At 45.7% G+C, this 22,533-nt stretch overlaps 1 protein-coding gene across 1 annotated transcript in view; it reads left to right on the top strand.

The window, feature by feature from the left end:
• Vav1 (vav guanine nucleotide exchange factor 1) overlaps nt 1–4,250 on the top strand; it is a 49,890-nt gene extending 45,640 nt beyond the window's left edge. Inside the window, exons 26-27 of the mRNA XM_021185850.3 lie at nt 927–1,078; nt 3,946–4,250. Coding sequence (XP_021041509.1) covers nt 927–1,078; nt 3,946–3,999 — 206 coding nt within the window. The 3' untranslated portion in view covers nt 4,000–4,250. The remainder of the gene's footprint in view (nt 1–926; nt 1,079–3,945) is intronic.
• Nucleotides 4,251–22,533: the final 18,283 nt, after the last annotated feature.

Raw genomic sequence — 22,533 nt, 5'->3', positions numbered from 1 at the left:
CTGGAGTTATAAGTGGTTGACAGTCTCCATGTGGGTGCTGGAAGTGAAACTCTGAGTCACCTCTCCAGCCACTTGTAATGACTTTTAAAATATAGTCCCTCTGTGAATCTGGACCTAAATATGCTGGTGAGGGACTCACAGATGTAGAGAAATTGAGTGTACACAAAGCACTGTTAAAATTATGGAAGACCTGGTTTTACCAGGTGTGATGGTGTGTGTTCATAATCCCAGCACTGAGGAGGAGGCTGAGGCAGGAGAATGACAAGTCAAACCACACTACATCATGAAACACTACTTAAAAAATTCAAATTTCCTAAACTTGGGTACTCATCAGGCTGGGAGGTCAGTGTTGAAAGTAGAGCTGTATCCCTTCAGCTTAGAGGTCACTCAGTATGGTGCATGCTCTAGTTTTATGTCTATTGATGTGATAAACTATCATGACAAAAAGCACCACAGGGGAGAAAGGGTTTATTTTACTTCCCATTTCCAGGTTCCTGTCCCTTACTGTGCAGCTGGTCACATCCTATGAGCAATCGTGAGCAGAGAGAAGTGAATGTGTGCTTGCTCACTTGCACACAGCTTACTTTGTCCACTCTTATTTGGTTTAAGTCTCCGCTCCCCTCCTCCCCCAGCCCCTGCCTAGGGAATGATGCCACTCATGGTGGACTGAAAATACCACATCAGTTCACTTTATTAAGGCAATTCATGTAGACATAGCCACAGACCAACACACTATAGACAGTCCCTTACTGGGACTCTCTTCCCGGATGATTCTAGGTTGGGCCAAGTTGACAAGCGAAACTAACTATCACAAAAGCCCAAATAGATGGTACCATCCGGAGAACATGTCCCCTCTCTACACTGTCTACAGATGATGGCTGGATGTTTATCTCAGATGCTTAGGTATCTTCATTTTCTCTTCACAGCTGGAAGCACCAAGTATTTTGGCACTGCCAAAGCCCGCTACGACTTCTGTGCCCGGGACAGGTCGGAACTGTCCCTTAAGGAGGGTGATATCATCAAGATCCTCAATAAGAAGGGACAGCAAGGCTGGTGGCGTGGGGAGATCTATGGCCGGGTGAGGCTGGAGGGATGGCCATCTGGGTAGGGCGTGCAGCGAGTGTCCTGACTGTAGTGAGATGGATTGTGGCTCCTGTGCAGGTCGTGCCTAGTCAGAGAGGCAAAAGGACACTGAGATTTAACATATTTTCCCCACCTACATCAATCTATTGAGGACCTCCTCTGAGATGGAGATGTTTCTGGGTGCAAAGGGAGCACTGTCTAATTGTTATCTCTGTGAAGCAATGTTTAGTGAGTTTGTGCTGAACTCTAACCAGGCAGTCACACTAGAGAGTGGTCAGGATGGCAATGGGAAATAGGACTCCCGAGGGAGCTTTTTGCCCACCCTTCCAGAGATGAGGATAAAATGACTGCCACTGGGCTGGGTTGGTTCTCAGCAGATTAAGTGCTTGCATTACAGATTTGAAGACTGAGTTCAAATCCCAGAATCTCCTGATCCATTAGTTCATCCATCCCCTAGAACCCACCCATACATCAGTTCATATATCACTCAGATTCCACCCATCCATCCATCCGTACATCCATCCATCCATCCATCCATCCATCCATCCATCCATCCATCCATCCATCCACTCACTCATTGGCTTGTTCAGTAACCTATGTGTACATCTGTCTACTGGCTCACTCTTCCCTTCCATCCCCCGACTATTCATATAAAAAGAAAATAGGATATGGTGGCATTCATATATCATCTCCGTGCTGCAAAGACTAAGACAGATAGATAACTCAGCCTCACCAAACAGCCAGCCTCATCTAATTGGTGAGTTCCAGGCTGATAAGAGAGCCTGTACCCAGCCAAAACCAGACTGTCAGTAAGTGTCTTAGTCAGGGTCACTATTGCTGTGATGAAACACATGACAAAAGCCAATACAGGAGGAAAGGATTTATTCACTCACAGTTTCATATAACAGTTCATATCAAATTAGAGAGGGCAGGAACCTGGAGGCAAGAGCTGATGCAGAGGCCATGGAGGGTGCTGCTTACTGACTTGCACCCCATGGCCTGCTCAGCCTGCTTTTTAAAAAAGTAGACGCCAGGATCACCAGCCCAGGGATGGCACCACCCACAGTAGGCTGGGGCCTCCCCCATCAATCACTAAATAAGAAAATGCATTACAGTCAGATCTTATGGAGGCATTTTCTCGATTGAGGCTCTGCATTTCACAGAACTCATGCTTGTGTCAAGTTAATTAGACAGGGCAGTAAGAACACACAAAAGACAAATTCCCCAGCGTAAAGGTGAGAGAGTGACTGACAGATATGGGAGATGAAATGGACGGATTGTGTCTGGGTGGATCACTACTTTGGTGTGGCACACAGTAGGTGCTCAGTAACTATGGAATGTGTGAAGAGGCAGGCTTAGGGTGAACCACACTGCTCTTTGCCTGCTCTGGTCCTGGCTTCAGGAAAAAGAAGACACTTCAGGCCAGCTTGCTTTGGCTGAGTTCCTACGTTGTACTGTAGATGGAGACCTTTCAGCAGCTGATGAATTCGAGCACCTAGCATTCTTCCTTGCTGGAAAGGTTTCTCAGATATTTGTTTAGTGAAGATAAGGACACTGGTTAGAGCTTTTATTCTGTCGGGGGAAACACTTCACAAAGCATTGGAGAAATGCTTATAAACTTGTTAAACACATGTGCTGTCACATTCAGTGAGTGGTGGTAGACATCTAGGGGTTGAAAGAGTCATTCAGAGATTTTAAGAAAGTCTGGGGGCAGACAGGGTCTATCCAAGCATCTATTTGCTGGTCACCCGTCTCCCTGAATGGCCATAATTTTTATGTGTCTGTCTCTCCACCCACCCATCTTTCCATCCATGTATTCATCAAATTCTCATCTACTCACCATTCATCTGTTTACTAATATCATCTATCCACTTATCCATCTAACACCGCCCATCACTCATTATTCTTCTATGTATCCACTTACCATTATCCGTCCATTCATTTATCCATTCATCCACTCTTTCATCCATCCATTCATACATTTGCCCATCCATCCACCCTTCCATTCATCCATCTACCCATCTATCCATTTTCTATCTCTTCATCTACCTACTCATCTATCTATGCACCATCCAACCACCCATCTGCTCAAGTATGTATGTATGTATGTATGTATGTATGTATGTATGTATGTATCAGCCTGGCTGTCTATGTATGTATCATCTACCTATATATCTATCCATATATCTATGTATCTCTATGTATCTGTATTATCTATTTATCTACCTGTCTATCTATGTATCTATGTATCTATGTATCTATCTATGTATCTATCTATGTATCTATCTATGTATCTATCTATCTATCATTTGTTTATGCATGTATGTATCTATCATCTATGTATCTATCCATACATGTATCTACCTATCCATTTAACTATCTACCTATCTTTCACTCATCCATCCCTCTGTCCACCCAATATTCTAAGAGATATTAATAAAGTGTTCTCTGAGCACTGGGGTCTATTCTAGGCTCTTGGGAGTCTGGTGAGTGGGAGTCAAAATGTCCTGCCCTTGTAGACCTTGTGTTGTGTTGGGGGAGGGAAATTGGTTTAGCAATCAATCCTGTAAACAGGCAGACTATGTGATCATTCAAATGATGGTAAAGTTCTGCGGAGAACAGTTGAGAGAGTGTGTGTGGAGTGTGTGGTGCTTACTACGATAAGCAGGGTGACTGGAAGGCTTTACTGATGAGGTGACACATGAGCACAGACTTTTAGGAGTCGGAGGGCCATCCTCATGTGTGTACAGAGGAGAAGTCAGCAGTAAGTGTGAAAGCCCCAAGGCAAGAGGGGTCCAACCTGCTGTGATGAGGCATGAAAATGACAGTGGCTTTTCTGATGGGTTTCTCTTCTCTCTGCAGATCGGCTGGTTCCCTTCTAACTATGTGGAGGAAGACTATTCCGAATACTGCTGAGCCTGGTGCCCTGTAGGACACAGAGAGAGGCAGATGAAGGCTGAGCCCAGGATGCTAGCAGGGTTGAGGGGCTGTGAGCTGCCCTCACCAGCGGAGGATCTGGATGGCATGCAGATGGCTAGTGGCCAGCTGGCAGGGTTCCCAGGATAAAGCCCAGAGATGCTTAATTTATAACACACTGATTTTCTCCAGTCCTCCAAGAAAGGTGGGGCTTGAGCCAACTGATTCTAATAAAGTGAGGAGAGCAGGAACTGGCTTGTTCCAGACTGACTGTGAGGGGAGCCACAGGGTGGGCACACACTGACCAAAGTTCACTCAAGCAATGCCCTCCTTGTGTCAACACCTCCCTTCTCTGACTTTTACAGTACAGGTTGAAAGAGACCTGGGATTTCTACCCAGCTGAAGAGAGTGCTGTCTTTAGAGGGTCTGGATTGCAGAAATCAACTCTACACCTCCCCCTCCCTTCTTTTTGTCCTCAATGCCAAGGAAAGACCTCTTGACCTCAGCATGATAGGAAGACACACTATAGCTGAGCCCCTCCCTGGGAGATTCTAGGCAGGGGATCCACCACAACCACTCCCCAACTCCTCGCTGGGGGAATTCTGGGTGGGGCCTCCACCGCTGACCACGCCCCCAGTCCCTCACTGGGGAATTCTAGGTGGGGCTCCACCCCCTGACCACGCCACAGCCCTTATTGTGGGCTTCTGGGAGTGGGGTTGGGGAGGTGGGAGGGGACTCTTCTGCTGTGCCACACTCCCAGTCCTTTAAAATCTTTGAGACAAGGTCTTGCTAAATAGGCCAGACTGACCTTGAACATATTGCAGCTGGACTTCAACTTGTCATCCTCCTGCCTCAGCTTTCTTATAATAGAAGTTAATGTTTTGAGTTCTCTCCTTCCACTGAGTAAGGGAAAGAAACCCTCAATATATTCTCTCTTTTTTTTTTTTTTTTTTTAATATTTTTATTACATAATTTCCTCAATTACATTTCCAATACTATCCCAAAAGTCCCCCATAGCGCCCCCCACTTCCCTACCCACCCATTCCCATTCTTTTGGCCCTGGCATTCCCCTATATTGGGGCATATAAAGTTTGCAAGTCCAATGGGCCTCTCTTTCCATTGATGGCCGACTAGGCCATCTTTCGATACATATGCAGCTAGAGACAAGAGCTCCAGGGTTCCGGTTAGTACATCATGTTGTTCCAACAATAGGGTTGCAGATCCCTTTAGCTCCTTGGGTACTTTCTCTAGCTTCTCCATTGGGAGCCCTGTGATACATCCAATAGCTGACTGTGAACATCCACTCCTGTGTTTGCTAGGCCCCGGCATCGTCTCACAAGAGACAGCTATATTTGGGTCCTTTCAGCAAGATCTTGCTAGTGTATGCAATGGTGTCAGCGTTTAGAAGCTGATTATGGGACGGATCCCTGGATACAGCAGTCTCTAAATGGTCCATCCTTTCATCACAGCTACGAACTTTGTCTCTGTAGCTCCTTCCCTGGGTGTTTTGTTCCCAATTCTAAGAAGGTGCACAGTGTCCACACTTTGGTCTTCATTCTTCTTGAGTTTCATGCGTTTAGCAAATTGTATCTTATATCTTGGGTATCCTAAGTTTTGGGCTAATATCCACTTATCAATGAATACATATTGTGTGAGTTCTTTTGTGATTGTGTTACTTCACTCAAGATGATGCCCTCCAGGTCCATCCATTTGGCTAGGAATTTCATAAATTCATTCTTTTTAATAGCTGAGTAGTACTCCATTGTGTAAATGTACCATAATTTCTGTATCCATTCCTCTGTTGAGGGACATCTGGGTTCTTTCCAGCTTCTGGCTATTATAAATAGGGCTGCTATGAACATAGTGGAGCATGTGTCCTTTTTACCGGTTGGGACATCTTCTGGATATATGCCCAGGAGAGGTATTGCTGGATCCTCCGGTAGTACTATGTCCAATTTTCTGAGGAACCGCCAGACTGATTTCCAGAGTGGTTGTACAAGCTTGCAATCCCACCAACAATGGAGGAGTGTTCCTCTTTCTCCACATCCTCGCCAGCATCTGCTGTCACCTGAATTTTTGATCTTAGCCATTCTGACTGGTGTGAGGTGGAATCTCAGGGTTGTTTTGATTTGCATTTCCCTGATGATTAAGGATGTTGAACATTTTTTCAGGTGCTTCTCTGCCATTCGGTATTCCTCAGGTGAGAATTCTTTGTTCAGTTCTGAGCCCCATTTTTTAATGGGGTTATTTGACTTTCTGGAGTCCACCTTCTTGAGTTCTTTATATATATTGGATATTAGTCCCTTATCTGATTTAGGATAGGTGAAGATCCTTTCCCAATCTGTTGGTGGTTTTTTTGTCTTATTGATGGTGTCTTTAGCCTTGCAGAAGCTTTGTAGTTTCATGAGGTCCCACTTGTCAATTCTCGATCTTACAGCACAAGCCATTACTGTTCTATTCAGGAATTTTTCCCCTGTGCCCATATCTTCAAGGCTTTTCCCCACTTTCTCCTCTATAAGTTTCAGTGTCTCTGGTTTTATGTGAAGTTCCTTGATCCACTTAGACTTGACCTTAGTACAAGGAGATAGGAATGGATCGATTCGCATTCTTCTACATGTTAACAACCAGTTGTGCCAGCACCATTTGTTGAAAATGCTGTCTTTCTTCCACTGGATGTTTTTAGCTCCCTTGTCGAAGATCAAGTGACCATAGGTGTGTGGGTTCATTTCTGGGTCTTCAATTCTATTCCATTGGTCTATTTGTCTGTCCCTATACCAGTACCATGCAGTTTTTATCACAATTGCTCTGTAGTAGAGCTTTAGGTCCGGCATGGTGATTCCACCAGAGGTTCTTTTATCCTTGAGAAGAGTTTTTGCTATCCTAGGTTTTTTGTTATTCCAGATGAATTTGCAGATTGCACTTTCTAATTCGTTGAAGAATTGATTTGGAATTTTGATGGGGATTGCATTGAATCTGTAGATTGCTTTTGGCAAGATAGCCATTTTTACAATGTTGATCCTGCCAATCCATGAGCATGGGAGATCTTTCCATCTTCTGAGATCTTCTATAATTTCTTTCTTCAGAGACTTGAAGTTTTTATTATACAGATCTTTCACTTCCTTAGTTAGAGTCACGCCAAGATATTTTATATTATTTGTGACTATTGAGAAGGGTGTTGTTTCCCTAATTTCTTTCTCAGCCTGTTTATTCTTTGTGTAGAGAAAGGCCATTGATTTGTTTGAGTTAATTTTATATCCAGCTACTTCACCGAAGCTGTTTATCAGGCTTAGGAGTTCTCTGGTGGAATTTTTAGGGTCACTTATATATACTATCATATCATCTGCAAAAAGTGATATTTTGACTTCCTCTTTTCCAATTTGTATCCCTTTGATCTCCTTTTGTTGTCGAATTGCTCTGGCTAGGACTTCAAGTACAATGTTGAATAGGTATGGAGAAAGTGGACAGCCTTGTCTAGTCCCTGATTTTAGAGGGATTGCTTCAAGCTTCTCACCATTTACTTTGATGTTGGCTACTGGTTTGCTGTAGATTGCTTTTATCATGTTTAGGTATGGGCCTTGAATTCCTGATCTTTCCAAGACTTTTATCATGAATGGGTGTTGGATCTTGTCAAATGCTTTTTCCGCATCTAAGGAGATGACCATGTGGTTTTTATCTTTGAGTTTGTTTATATACTGGATTACGTTGATGGATTTCCGTATATTGAACCATCCCTGCATCCCTGGGATGAAACCTACTTGGTCAGGATGGATGATTGTTTTGATGTGTTCTTGGATTCGGTTAGCAAGAACTTTATTGAGGATTTTTGCATCAATATTCATAAGGGATATTGGTCTGAAGTTTTCTATCTTTGTTGGGTCTTTTTGTGGTTTAGGTATCAGAGTAATTGTGGCTTCATAGAATGAGTTGGGTAGAGTACCTTCTGTTTCTATTTTGTGGAATAGTTTGTGAAGAACTGGGATTAGATCTTCTTTGAAGGTCTGATAGAACTCTGCACTAAACCCATCTGGTCCTGGGCTTTTTTTAGTTGGGAGACTATTAATGACTGCTTCTATTTCTTTGGGGGATATAGGGCTGTTTAGATCATTAACCTGATCTTGATTCAACTTTGGTACCTGGTATCTGTCTAGGAACTTGTCCATTTCATCCAGGTTCTCCAGTTTTGTTGAGTATAGCCTTTGGTAGAAGGATCTGATGGTGTTTTGGATGTCTTCAGGATCTGTTGTTATGTCTCCTTTTTCATTTCTGATTTTGTTAATTAGGATGCTTTCCCTGTGCCCTCTAGTGAGTCTGGCTAAGGGTTTATCTATCTTGTTGATTTTCTCAAAGAACCAGCTCCTTGATTGGTTGATTCTTTGAATAGTTTTTCTTGTTTCCACTTGGTTGATTTCACCCCTGAGTTTGATTATTTCCTGCCGTCTACTCCTCTTGGGTGAATTTGCTTCCTTTTGTTCTAGTGCTTTTAGGTGTGTTGTCAAGCTGCTAATGTGTGCTCTCTCTAGTTTCCTTTTGGAGGCACTCAGAGCTATGAGTTTTCCTCTTAAAAATGCTTTCATTGCGTCCCATAAGTTTGGGTATGTTGTGGCTTCATTTTCATTGAACTCTAAAAAGTCCTTAATTTCTTTCTTTATTCCTTCCTTGACCAAGGTATCATTGAGAAGAGTGTTGTTCAGTTTCCACGTGAAGGTGGGCTTTCTATTATTTATTTTGTTATTGAAGATCAGCCTTAGTCCATGGTGATCTGATAGGATGCATGGGACAATTTCAATATTTTTATATCTGTTGAGGCCTGTTTTGTGACCAATTATGTGGTCAATTTTGGAGAAGGTACCATGAGGTGCTGAGAAGAAGGTATATCCTTTTGTTTTAGGATAGAATGTTCTGTAGATATCTGCCAGATCCATTTGATTCATAATTTCTCTTAGTTTCACTGTGTCCCTGTTTAGTTTCTGTTTCCATGATCTGTCCATTGGTGAAAGTGGTGTGTTGAAGTCTCCCACTATTATTGTATGAGGTGCAATGTGTGCTTTGAGATTTACTAAAGTTTCTTTAATGAATGTGGCTGCCTTTGTATTTGGAGCATAGATATTCAGGATTGATAGTTCCTCTTGGAGGATTTTACCTTTGATGAGTATGAAGTGTCCCTCCCTGTCTTTTTTAATGACTTTGGGTTGGAAGTCAATCTTATCAGATATTAGAATGGCTACTCCAGCTTGTTTCTTCATGCCATTTGCTTGGAGAATTGTTTTCCAGCCTTTCATTCTGAGGTAGTGTCTATCCTTTTCTCTGAGATGAGTTTCCTGTAAGCAGCAAAATGTTGGGTCTTGTTTGTGTAGCCAGTTTGTTAGTCTATGTCTTTTTATCGGGGAGTTGAGTCCATTGATATTAAGAGATATTAAGGAAAAGAAATTGGTGTTTCCTGTTATTTTTGATGTTAAAGTTGGCATTTTGTTCTTGTGGCTGTCTTCTTTTAGGTTTGTTGAGGGATTACCTTCTTGTTGTTTCTAGGGCGTGGTTCCTGTCCTTGTATTGGTTTTTTTCTGTTATTATCCTTTGAAGGGCTGGATTCGTGGAGAGATAATGTGTGAATTTGGTTTTGTCGTGGAATACTTTGGTTTCTCCATCTATGTTAATTGAGAGTTTGGCTGGGTATAGTAGCCTGGGCTGGAATTTGTGTTCTTTTAGTGTCTGTATAACATCTGTCCAGGATCTTCTGGCTTTCATAGTCTCTGGTGAAAAATCTGGTGTAATTCTGATAGGCTTGCCTTTATATGTTACTTGGCCTTTTTCTCTTACTGCTTTTAGTATTCTATCTTTATTTAGAGCATTTGTTGCTCTGATTATTATGTGTCGGGAGGTATTTCTTTTCTGATCCAGTCTATTTGGAGTTCTGTAGGCTTCTTGTATGTTCATGGGCATCTCTTTCTTTAGATTTGGGAAGTTTTCTTCTATAATTTTGTTGAAGATGTTTGCTGGTCCTTTGAGTTGAAAATCTTCATTCTCATCCACTCCTATTATCCGTAGGTTTGGTCTTCTCATTATGTCCTGTATTTCTTGGATGTTTTGAGTTAGGATCTTTTTGCATTTTCCATTTTCCTTGATTGTTGTGCCGATGTTCTCTATGGAATCTTCTGCACCTGAGATTCTCTCTTCCATCTCTTGTATTCTGTTGCTGATGCTTACATCTATGGTTCCAGATTTCTTTCCTAGGGTTTCTATCTCCAGTGTTGCCTCATTTTGGGTTTTCTTTATTGTGTCTACTTCCCTTTTTAGGTCTAGTATGGTTTTGTTCATTTCCATCATCTGTTTGGATGTGTTTTCCTGTTTTTCTGTAAGGACTTCTACCTGTTTGATTATGTTATCATGTTTTTCTTTAAGGATTTGTAACTCTTTAGCAGTGTTCTCCTGCAATTCTTTAAGGGATTTTTGTGCTTCCTCTTTATTGTCTTCTTCCTTTTTAGCAGTGTTCTCCTGCATTTCTTTAAGTGTGTTATTAACGTCCTTCTTGAAGTCCTCTATCATCATCAGGAGATATGCTTTTAAATCCGTGTCTAGCTTTTCCGGTGTGTTGGGGTGCCCTGGACTGGGTGAAGTGGGGGTGCTGGGTTCTGATGATGGTGAGTGGTCTTGGTTTCTGTTAGTAAGATTATTACGTTTACCTTTCGCCATCTGGTAATCTCTGGGGTTAGTTGTTATAGTTGTCACTATTTAAAGATTGGAGCAGAAGCTGTGTTCCACTCACCAGCAGTCCCAAAATCCTGCGGCGGGGGTCGTGGGTAGCTGGCGGGTGTCAGGCAACCCTGCGCTCCCGCTACCCTGGCGCTGATCCGGCCGGGTGAGGCCTGTGGCCCTACTCAGGCTGGTTTCTGCTTCCCTAACTAATGCAGTCTCAGGTCCCGCGCAATTGGATTGGAGCAGAAGCTGTGCTCCCCTCACCAGAAGTCTTAAGATCCTGTGGCGGGTGTTGTGGGCAGTTGGCGAGTGTCAGCAGACCCTGCGCCCCAGCTGCTCAGGTGCTTTTCTGACCGGAAGAGGCTTGTGGCCCTGTGTGGGCCGGATTTCTCTCTCCCCAACCAGAGCAGTCTCAGGTCCCGCGTGATTGGACTGGAGCAGAAGCTGTGTTCCACTCACCAGCAGTCCCAAAATCCTGCGGCGGGGGTCGTGGGTAGCTGGCGGGTGTCAGGCAACCCTGCGCTCCCGCTACCCTGGCGCTGATCCGGCCGGGTGAGGCCTGTGGCCCTACTCAGGCCGGTTTCTGCTTCCCTAACTAATGCAGTCTCAGGTCCCGCGCAATTGGATTGGAGCAGAAGCTGTGTTCCACTCACCAGCAGTCCCAAAATCCTGCAGCGGGGGTCGTGGGTAGCTGGCGGGTGTCAGGCAACCCTGCGCTCCCGCTACCCCGGCGCTGATCCAGCCGGATGAGGCCTGTGGTCCTACTCAGGCCGGTTTCTGCTTCCCTAACTAATGCAGTCTCAGGTCCCGCGCAATTGGATTGGAGCAGAAGCTGTGCTCCCCTCACCAGAAGTCTTAAGATCCTGTGGCGGGTGTTGTGGGCAGTTGGCGAGTGTCAGCAGACCCTGCGCCCCAGCTGCTCAGGTGCTTTTCTGACCGGAAGAGGGTTGTGGCCCTATGTAGGCCGGATTTCTCTCTCCCCAACCAGAGCAGTCTCAGGTCCCGCGTGATTGGACTGGAGCAGAAGCTGTGTTCCACTCACCAGCAGTCCCAAAATCCTGCGGCGGGGGTCGTGGGTAGCTGGCGGGTGTCAGGCAACCCTGCGCTCCCGCTACCCTGGCGCTGATCCGGCCGGGTGAGGCCTGTGGCCCTACTCAGGCCGGTTTCTGCTTCCCTAACTAATGCAGTCTCAGGTCCCGCGCAATTGGATTGGAGCAGAAGCTGTGTTCCACTCACCAGCAGTCCCAAAATCCTGTGGCGGGGGTCGTGGGTAGCTGGCGGGTGTCAGGCAACCCTGCGCTCCCGCTACCCTGGCGCTGATCCGGCCGGGTGAGGCCTGTGGCCCTACTCAGGCTGGTTTCTGCTTCCCTAACTAATGCAGTCTCAGGTCCCGCGCAATTGGATTGGAGCAGAAGCTGTGCTCCCCTCACCAGAAGTCTTAAGATCCTGTGGCGGGTGTTGTGGGCAGTTGGCGAGTGTCAGCAGACCCTGCGCCCCAGCTCATATTCTCTCTTTTTTCCCCCTTTATTATATATATATATATATATATATATATATATATATATATATGAGTACACCCACATTGTCTTCAGACACACCAGAAGAGGGCATCAGATCTCATTACAGATGGTTGTGAGCCACCATGTGGTTGCTGAGAATTGAACTGAGGACCTCTGGAAGAGTAGTCAGTGCTCTTAACCCCTGAGCCATCTCTCCAACCCCTCCAAATAAACTCTTCAAAAATCTAGGGTAAATCCTATAAACCTTGGCTCTGGTGTACTAAGGAGATAGCCAGCTCTCCTTTGCTGCCTTGCTTCCTGTGGAGACGACATTGCTCACATCAGAACCCTTCTTGGCCTGCCAGGTAGAACAACCACACGCTGGTTTACCCAGGCTCATTTTGCCTGTTGCCCTGGTGTAGTTATCTGTGACCTGTGTCCTACTTTGATTTTTGTTGCTGTGGCAAACGACTTGACCTAATGCTCCTCTTGGAGGAAAAGACTTATGTTTTGGCTACACTTCCAGTGTCCACGGTTTGTTACTGATGGAAGTTAGGGTAGGAGCTGAATCAGGAGCTGAAACAGAGGCCATGGGGCGGGGGATGCTCTTATTGGCTGATTCTCTGCTTAGGAACTGAAGCAGAGGCCATGGGCCTGGGATGCTCTTACTGGCTCATTATTGGCTTTATGCCCAGCTACCATCCTTTCTTCTTTTTCAGCAATAAAGTTTTTACTTGCTTTATATCCAGATGGCAGCTTCCCATCCTTCCTCTCTTCCAAGCTCCCCCGCCCCTCCCCCGCCCCCTCCCCCCACCCCCTACCCCTTTCTTTCCTCCTCTGAAAAGGGGAGGCCTCCCATGGTGGCAGTTGCTGTAAGATGAGGCACCTCCTCTCCTGTTGAGGCTGGATGAGGCAACCCAGTAGGAGGAAAGGGTCCCAGAGGCAGGCAACAGGGTCAGAGACAGCCCTGGCTCCTGCTTTGGGACTTCCACACAAAGACCCCGTTACACAACTGTGACATGTATATAGAGGGCCTAGGCTCATCCCAATGCGTGCTCCTGGTTGGCAGTTCGGTCTCTGTGAGATTCTTTGGGCACAGGTTTGTTGATCCTGTGGGTTTTGTTATGAGTACCCTTGACTCCTTCGGCTCCTTCAATTCTTCATCCCCCTCTTCCACAGGGTTCCCCAAGCTCTGCCTAATATTTGACTGTGGGTCTCTGCCTCTATTTCCATCAGTTGCTCAGCTGGTTTTCTTATATAGCCCTGGACCACCTGTTCAGGGATGGTCCCATCCATATCAGGCAACATCAGTTAAGATGATCTCTCACAGACATGGCCACAGGCCAGTCTAATCTGGTCAGTTACTCAGTGTAGACTCTCTCAGAGTAGCTGTGCTGACAGCTAGAGCTAAACCAGGCACTCCGTTTCATTCTCCAAAGTGTCACATTTTCGTGGCACCTGCTCTTCTCATTGGTGGGATAAGATACTCTGGGAAATGCAATTCAGGAAGAAAGATTTACCATGGTCCCCATCCCAGTCCACCACAGCAGGGAAGGCATGGTGGCAGGCGTGTGAGCTGCCTGATCACCCAGCATCCACAGTTACAAAGTGAAGAGGTGAATGCTGGTGTTCAGAGCGGCACCCCAGCCCACAGGATGGGGCCACTCACAGTCAGTTAGCCTAATCTAGTTAATCCCTTAGCCATCGCCAGAGAATGGATTCCCACATGATTCTCGAGCATGTCCATTGCACCACCATTGTAATTTTGGTCTTAGGCTGTGCCATCTGCAGTCCAAGATAAGGATTTGGGGCTATAAGGTCTCCCTGGGATGTTTCACAGGATCTCCAGAAGAGAGAGAGAGGTGCCACATTATCTGTATCTTCCTTTCTTCTTGTGCATATATGCATATGTGTGTGTGTGTGTGTGTGTGTGTGTGTGTGTGTGTATGTGTGCGTGTTTGTATGCGTGCCAGTGCACATGTAAATGTAAGTATGCTTGCACATGTGTCATTGCTCATGGGTCATCATTGTTTCTTTTGAGATAGGATCTCTCTCTCTTATCTGGAACGCTGTCAGTGAGCTGCCAGACAGCTTGGGCTGGAGAACTGCAGACAGTGTCATCTCTGGGTGCTGGGAAAGAGGGATGTCAGAGCTCCGATTAAAAGTTAAAAAGATCTTTATTCTGGAGCTGGAGAGATGGGTCAGCAGTTAAGAGCCCTGGCTGCTCTTGTAGAGGACCTGGGTTCAGTTCCCCACAGCCACATGGCAGGTCCCAGCCATGTAACTTCAGTTCCAGGGGCTCTGATGCCGCCTTCAAGCCTCTGCAGGTACCACACATACATTGTGCATAGACAGACGTACTGGCAACACATCCACACACATAAAACAGTTTTAAAAATGCTTCTTTATTCCAAGAATTCCATCTATGTGTACAATGAGTTGTGGTCATGTATAGATAGTATACATGTATACTTGTATTCCTTTCCATGTCTTTCCTCCAACTTCACCCATACTCACAACACATTCCCATCTGAGCTCCATGTCTTCAAGCAAGCCAACAAACAACCCCACTCCCAAAGTGCAGTCAGCTGCCCGTGTGCAGGGATTCATGGCCGTCTGCTGAAGTGTGGGACAACTTCTAGTGACCACACCCTCAGCAAAGAATGGTTCCTCCTGCCCTAGCCAAGAGCTCCTCGGTGAGGGCGGGGCCTGGAGAACTCCTTCCCAGCTGTGCTTGGACTTTGGCTGGCTTGGTCTTGTGCATGTAACCACAAGTGTCTGTGAGTGTCCTCGCCATGCCAGAGTCTCACTGTACTCTTCTGGCTTCCTCCTCTGTGATTTTCAGCAAATCTCAGTGGTGGTGGAATTAATTGTCTTGTTTAGGGGTGAGCGCTCCATCTTGTATTCTCAGCACTTTGAACAAGAATGCATCTCTCCATGGACCACTGTCTACTGTAGAAGGAGACTTCTATGACCCAGGCGGAGGTTTGCCAGCATTGCGGATGCACACATAAATATTAAGAAGGTATTTTTATAACATGACCATTTAGGAAAATAACAGCTATGACTTCCAAGCCCTGGGCCATGACATCCCAGCCCTGGGCCACAACCTTCCTGATACAGGGTATGACCTTCCAGCCATGGGTCACGACTTCCCAGCCATGTCATGACCTCCCAGCCTTGGTCATGACCTTCCAGGTATAGGTCATGACCTACCAGCCTTGGTCATGACTTTCCAGCTGAGGACATTTGACCAGAGTCACAGTCCTGAGCAGGAAATTGCTCCTGTCAGAGGGCTTTCAATTTTATTTTTTATTTTGTTATTGTTATTTTTTTGGAGACGGGCTCCCAAGAGTCTCACAATGGCCACGCACTCACTATATAGCCAAGGGTGATCTTGAACTCCTGATCTTCCCATCTCTACCTCCTAAGTGCTGGAATGAGAGGTGTACACAACCATGCCTGGTGGATGGAACCAGGGCCTCGTACATGACAGATGACAGCTCTACCCACTTAGCCATAGCTTCACCCAGCACAGAGAAATCTCTCTTCTCATGGTGCCCTATTTGGGTTGTGGATGGACTTGTGGGGATAGGATTCCATCTTTTTACCACCACAGACTGTAGCTCGTTTTCTCCTATCTGCCATCTGTCTGTTTGTTCTCTTGGCTTCAAACTTCTGTTTATTTTTTGGCATGTTTTTAATGGTGGATATTACTTAAGCCTAGTAATGGGTTTATTATGATATTTCCATTCATGTATTATTTATTTTGATCGTATCCTCTGTCATTCTCTCTTGTCCCCTTCCACTTCTGCTGATTTCCTTCCTTTTCCTACCCAGTCTACCTTCTACTCCCATGTCTGTTTTCTGACAGACCACAGAATTCTATCAGGGCTGAGATGAGAGGCAATTACAAGAGTGTGGGCCACTGACTGTGGCTACATCACTGAAGAAACGTCTATTCTGTCCCAGGAGACCTTGAACTGTCTATCAATCCCAGGAAGGGGTGGGGCCTCATGAGCTCCTCCCCTCCCAACTCTATCAGTCACCAGGAAGGGGCGGGTCCTCATGAACTCTGTCCCTTTACCTCTGTTGATTGTTTCAGAAAAGACCTGTGCATCAGACTGATTCGTTTCAACATATATTATTCATGCCTTGGCATCTCTTTCTTATTGAATATACTTTATTTTTAGGACTGTGGTTAAGCACAGCACGCAGTCTACCATCCCTGCCATTGTGAGTGTTTTAACTATTGCTAAGTGTATTCATGACCCCAGAGCCAATACCTTCCAGAACTTTTTCATCATTTACATTACATCCACCACCCTCTGGCCCCAGGCCTTGGCAGTACCCCTCTCTCTCTCTGATTTGACTTTACCTGCAGTACTTTAGGGCTAAGTCAAGAGCCAAGGAACTGACCTTTTTGGGTGGATTTCTTTTGATCGGCAGGGATCACCATTACCAAGCTCAAATAAAAGAAGGACTAGCGTGGGTGGCCAATGGGACAGGACTTCAGAGTGTACATTATTTAGGAAGGCGCCATTGTATCGAACATCCCCATGGCCCAATATTAGATCCAGCTTTGTGGGCGGTGGAGAATGTTGGTTGAGACATAATGGACTTGGAGGTCATCTCACCCCCTGGAAAATTGACAGTACATTACCAGAGAGTCAGGGACATACTTTTTTGAAGGCACAGCATCGTGATGTGTCTGGAGAGAAGGCTCAGAGGTTAAGAGTTCTTGCTGCACAAACACGAGGACCTGAGTTTGAGTCCCCAGCACTCAGTAAAGATCTGGGCTTGGCCAGCCCTGGGCAGGAGGATTGCTGGGACTTGCTGGCTGTCAGCCAAGCTCTGCATTCAGCAAGAGACTAGGTATCAGGGGAATGAGTGGGGAGTGTTAGCCTCCTGTGGCCTCCGCACCTGTGATGGTATGAGCACCTGCATATGTAGGCATTACAGGTGTGAATGCATTCCACACAGCACACACACTAAAAAAGCCCAGTCTCAGGCCCAAGCTGTGTTCTCAGCACCCTAGTGCAGTGGTCATAACCCCTTTGGTAGTTGAATGACCCTTCCACAGGGGTTGCATGTCACAATATCCTGCATATCAGATATTTACATTACAGTTCCTAACAGTAGCAAAGTTACAGTTAATAAAGTAGCAAGGAAATAATGTTGTGGTTGGAGATGACCGCAGCATGAGGAATTGAGTTAAAGGGCCACGGCTTTAAGAAGGTTGAGAACTACTGGCCAAGTGGCTAACAGAGGCCACAGCACTGCCTGGTTCTCTCTCAGAAAAGCCAATGCCCGAGCACTGTCTCACACACATTCTTGGCCAACGATAGACTATGGCACAGGAGTCTGGTCTGAAATGCTTGTCACGTCTGAGGGGTCTGCCTTCACTGTAGGGAGAGTCAATGGATTTTCAGGCTTCAAGAACTGCATTAGAGTTCACTAGAGGAACAGGACTGATAGAATCAATAGGTATCAAAGGAGATTTGTTCGTCTGGCTTATATGATACAGCCTGGGCAGTCTATAATGGCTGCCTGTATGCTGCCAAGGCCAAGAACCTGGTAGCAGCCTAGTCTATGAGGTGGGTGCTGCAAAGTCCAGATCTGAAGGCCTGGGGGGGGGGATTTCTGGAGGGTCCCAGGTCTTCAATGCATGTCAGATAAGGATTGTAGGAACAACACAGAGGCAGTAACAGAGTGGAGGAGCTCTCCAGGAAGGGGCAAACTCCCCCCGTGAATTCCCCCAGAAGCACGTCTCTCAGCTGAGTCAAGTTCAAGCTCAAGTCGACAGTCAAGGTTAACCATCATGAGCACCATGGTAACAGACTGCTGCCTGCTCTCATGGTTCTTCCATGAGGAGAGGTTGAATCATGTGATGTTGAGGAGTTAGAGTTCATGAATCTGCTCTTGGAGCCATTCCAGCCATGCCCAGAGTGTTCAGTCCATCTTTAAGGCTCAGGGTGGCAGAAGTTTGTATTAGTCAGCTCAAGTTAGGTTTTGCTGTAGTGACTGCCTACGGTGGGTTGACTTGTAGGGTCTGTGGGGGATTGATGTGGGAAGACCCAGCCTGTAGTGGGCCACACCATTCCCTAGGCAGAGATCCAGAACTGTGGAGAAATGAGCATGCTGGCCTTCACTGTTTTGTTCTTGACTGTGGTTGTCACGCGGCCAGCTGTTTGAGGTGTCTGTTCTAACTGCCCCACAAAGACAGGCGTGTAATCTAGAACTGTAAACTCAACACCTAGCTTCCAAAGCTCCCCTTTTTTTGGTCAGGATATTTTATTATAGCAACAGAAACTAGGCCAGTCCTCAAAATACTCTCCCTCAACTGTTCTAGGGATTTAAAAACATGGATGAAGATGTGGGAAATCGGACATAAGCTTCAAATTCAGGAGCAGATATCCAAGCAGGACTGGTCCGAGGCAGACAGCTGGACGTTAAAGGCACGATCGCCCCCTCGCGGACATGTGCGGTAATGACACAACGTCTGCAGCTGGGCGGGTCGTTTGCAGAGGGGAGGAAAGAGGGAAGAGATTGAGTTTATTTGTGGGTGTGCACACGTGTTTACTCACAAGTCTATGTATAGGAGCCTAGAGAGGCCCCCAGGAAGGGACCCTGGTACTTCTGGCATCTCCATCCAGTCTTCTAGAAGAATGGCCAGCGGCACTACTTGATGATATGGTGTCTTCAACTTATTTTTAGTTTCTTATTTTTTTTCCTGTTTTTTTCTGTTTTTTCTGTTTTTGTTTTTTGTTTTTTGTTTTTTGTTTCTCTGTGTAGCCCTGGCTGTTCTGGAACCCACTCTGTAGATCAGGCTGGTCTTGAACTCAGAAATTCACCTGCCTCTGCCTCCTGAGTGCTGGGATTAAAGGAGTGTGCCACCGCTGCCCGGCTTAGTTTCTTATTAAATTTATTTGATTTGTGTTTGTGTGACCGAGTGTGTGAGTATCCCGAGAGCAATCGGAGGCCAGAGGACATCGTGCAGGAGTCAGTTCCCTTTTTCTATCATGTAGGCCCTAGAGATTAAACTCAGGTCATTAGGTTTAGTGCAAAACTTCTTTACTTGCTGAGCCATCTCACAGCCCCTACCCTTCAATAATTTATTGTTACATATTTTTCTTAAAAAATGTTTACAACTTATTTTTATCTCTAGTGATTTCTAGGTGGATCTGAGCTTCATTTGTTGAATTGGTACTCTGGATAATTTTATTTTTTAAAAGAGTAATGCATTTATCCGAAGCAATGACCCTTGTACTAGTGGAATTCCCACTCCAGCAGGCTGTGTTTTCTTGTCTGTGGCGCTGAGGCCTCCTCCCTTTTCACTTCAAGGAACACTTTGCAGTCTAACCACACGGCACTCACTTGCATCCCTGTGCTGCCACCTAGCGTCGGTGAGTGATATGGCCACTGGGTTCAACTTTGTTTATATTCCCCAACTCCTCCCATCCTCTGTCATCCAAATCTTCTTCCAACATCATGCCTTCTTTTTAAATTTTAAATAGCCCATTTAGATTAATTTGGGGTGTCCATGTAGTCCTTGGTGTGTGGCTATCCACTGGGGCATTGTCAGCCTGCGGGGCATAGTTTAAAGAAAACTGCTTCTCCCTCCATCAGCAGCCATCAACTGTTCAGCATCTCAGTTAGGGTGGGCTTATGAGCCCTTCCAACTCCTGCTGCAAGGGTGACTGGTCTGATTATAAGCAGCAGCCACAGCTGCTGTAGTTCATTAGTGCTGATATCCTGCTTTAGTCGTACCTGACTTCTGGCTCTTACAGTCTTTCTTGTCTCCTCTTCTAAGCCTTGGGGAGAGGGTTCCACCTTATTTTTTTGAGACAGGTTCTTCTATAGGCCTGGAGTTCAGTAGGCTGGCCACCTTGGGGATACATTGATCTCCACACCTCCCTCTCTCCAGGGCTAGATTATAGAGCTTCATTTCCATGCCTGGACTTTAAGTGAGGGTGTGCAGAGCTCAATCAGGGAGCTTTGCTTGCTTAGCAAACACTTACTGACTGAGCCTGACTCCCCAGTTTACTTCTCCCCAGCCCCCCTCCCCCCGAGCCTGGGTCTCTCTATGTAGCAGATCAAGGTTGGATTTGTGCTTATAATCCTCCTGCTTCAGCCTCCCCAGTATCTGAGATTTTATAACCCTGCACCACGAGGTTCAGCTAGAGTGAGAAGTATATGTTTTAATAAAAACTTAGGCTGGCTGTGGTGACAAGGGTCTTTTATCCAAGCACTTGGGAGGCAGAGGCAGAGGCAGAGGCAGAGGCAGAGGCAGAGGCAGAGGCAGAGGCAGAGGCAGAGGCAGAGGCAGAGGCAGAGGCAGAGGCAGAGGCAGAGGCAGAGGCAGAGGCAGAGGCAGAGGCAGAGGCAGAGGCAGAGGCAGAGGCAGAGGCAGAGGCAGAGGCAGAGGCAGAGGCAGGCACATGCCTTTGAAACTAGCCTGGTCTACAGAGTGAGTTCCAGGACAGCCAGGGCTACACAGAGAAACACTGTCTCAAAAACAAACAAACAAAAAACCCCCAAAACCCCAAAAAACAAAAAACCAAACCAAAAACAAACAAACAAACAAAACAAAACAAAAAACCAAACCAAACCAAACCCAAACCAAACCAACCAACCAACCAAAACCAAATCAAACCAAACTAAGCCAAACCAAGCCAAACCAAAAACCAACCCCCCCAACCCCCCAAAAAACCAAACAAACCCCAAACCAAAATCCAAACCAAAACCCAAAACCCCAAAACCAAAACCCCAAAACCAAAAAACAACCAACCCCTCCTCCCTCCCCCACTAAATGGGTGTGTGGACAGGTCTCAGTAGTGAATACACTTGTTAGTTTCTGATGACCCAAGTTCACCCTCTGGGACTCTTGTGGTGGAAGGTGAGAACCATTTCTTGAAAGCTGACCTCTGACCTCCACACGCACACAGCAGGATACACATTCAAATAAATAAATAAGTAAATAAATGAGAAAGGACAAGGAGATGGTTGAAGGGGAGGGGGATGCTAACTTGCAATCTACGTACCAAATTGTTAAGGTGTGCATCACCTGATGAGAAAAAAAAAAAAAAAAAAGGAACCTGATGAGAAAAAAAAAAAAAAAAAAAAAGGAACAGAATAAACCACACAGCCTGTGTACTTTGGAGTCTCCTCAGCAAGGGAGGTGGAGAGGAGGCCAGCGGGATTGAGGGATAGGCTGCACACAGAGCCTGGATCCTTTTGAAGTCCTAATTAGAAACCAGTGTCTCTGTGGGTGGTTGTGCTTTTCCTGAATCGTGCTGGCTGGCCCAGATGCTCCAGTGCTCTCTCCACAAACGTGAGGATCTATGTCTCTACTTGCGGATTCTAGGGTAGCGAGAGAGACCCCGTTTTAGGAAAACACATGTGAGTAGCACAGATTTGACTTAGTAGGTTAGAAGACCAACCAACAAGGGAGGGCACCAAGTTGATAATGGTGGGCAGACGAGAGGACTTGGGGGCAGGAGGGGGAGCACATGTAGGAAATTCTCAAAGAACTAATGAAAAATACATTAAAGCAGACAGTGGATGCTGCGTGATGAAGATTAAGGTTGGTCTGCGCATGCGCATGCAGGTTCGCACGCACCACCACCCCACCCTGCCACTGAAATTGATGGGCTATATTTAATTTTTTCAAATCCTTTCTGATTCTTAGAAGCTTTGCCTTATCAAGGATCATGATCTCCTGCTTCATTCTGACAAAGATGAAACGCAATAAACAAGATTTGCAAACTTCTCCTTTCTGAGTTTCCGGTAACCGTGGCGACCGTGGCTCCAAATAAAGGGACAGCTCTTCCCCGGAATTCAGACCGGACCTTTTTTTCTCAGTTAGTTTTTTTTTTTTTTTTTTTTTTAATTTTCAAAAAATATGATTACTTTTATTACTTTTTCAAGAATTTCATTTATATATTTTTCAGTGTCCTTTTTTTTTAAAAAAAAAGAAATTAAACCATTTAGACTTATTTTATGAGTGTTTTGTCTACATGTATATATTTGCACCATATGCATGTTTGGTGCCTACAGAGGTCAAAAGAAGGTGTCAGATCTCCTGGAACTGGAGTTATGGATGGGTTTGAGCCACCGCATGGGTACTGGGATTTGACCTTTGGCCTCTCTGAATCTCCTCTGGTGTTCCTCACTTTGTTCTCTAGTTTTTCCGTGGTCACCATCATCTCCTGGGGTAATGTCTCACTTCGTTTCCTGTCTAGCCGTTTTCAGCCCATCCTGTGACCTTCATCCTTAGACTTCTTTTCTCTCTTCATCTCTGTCTTTCTCTCTCCCTCCGTCTCTTTGCACCTCTCCACTTCTT

The sequence above is a fragment of the Mus caroli genome, unplaced genomic scaffold (genome assembly GCF_978045245.1).
Source record: "Mus caroli unplaced genomic scaffold, Mus_caroli_1 scaffold_18, whole genome shotgun sequence".
NCBI lineage: Eukaryota > Metazoa > Chordata > Mammalia > Rodentia > Muridae > Mus > Mus caroli.
The sequence above is the reverse complement of the archived record's forward strand: the minus strand, read 5'-3'. Positions and strand labels throughout refer to the sequence as shown.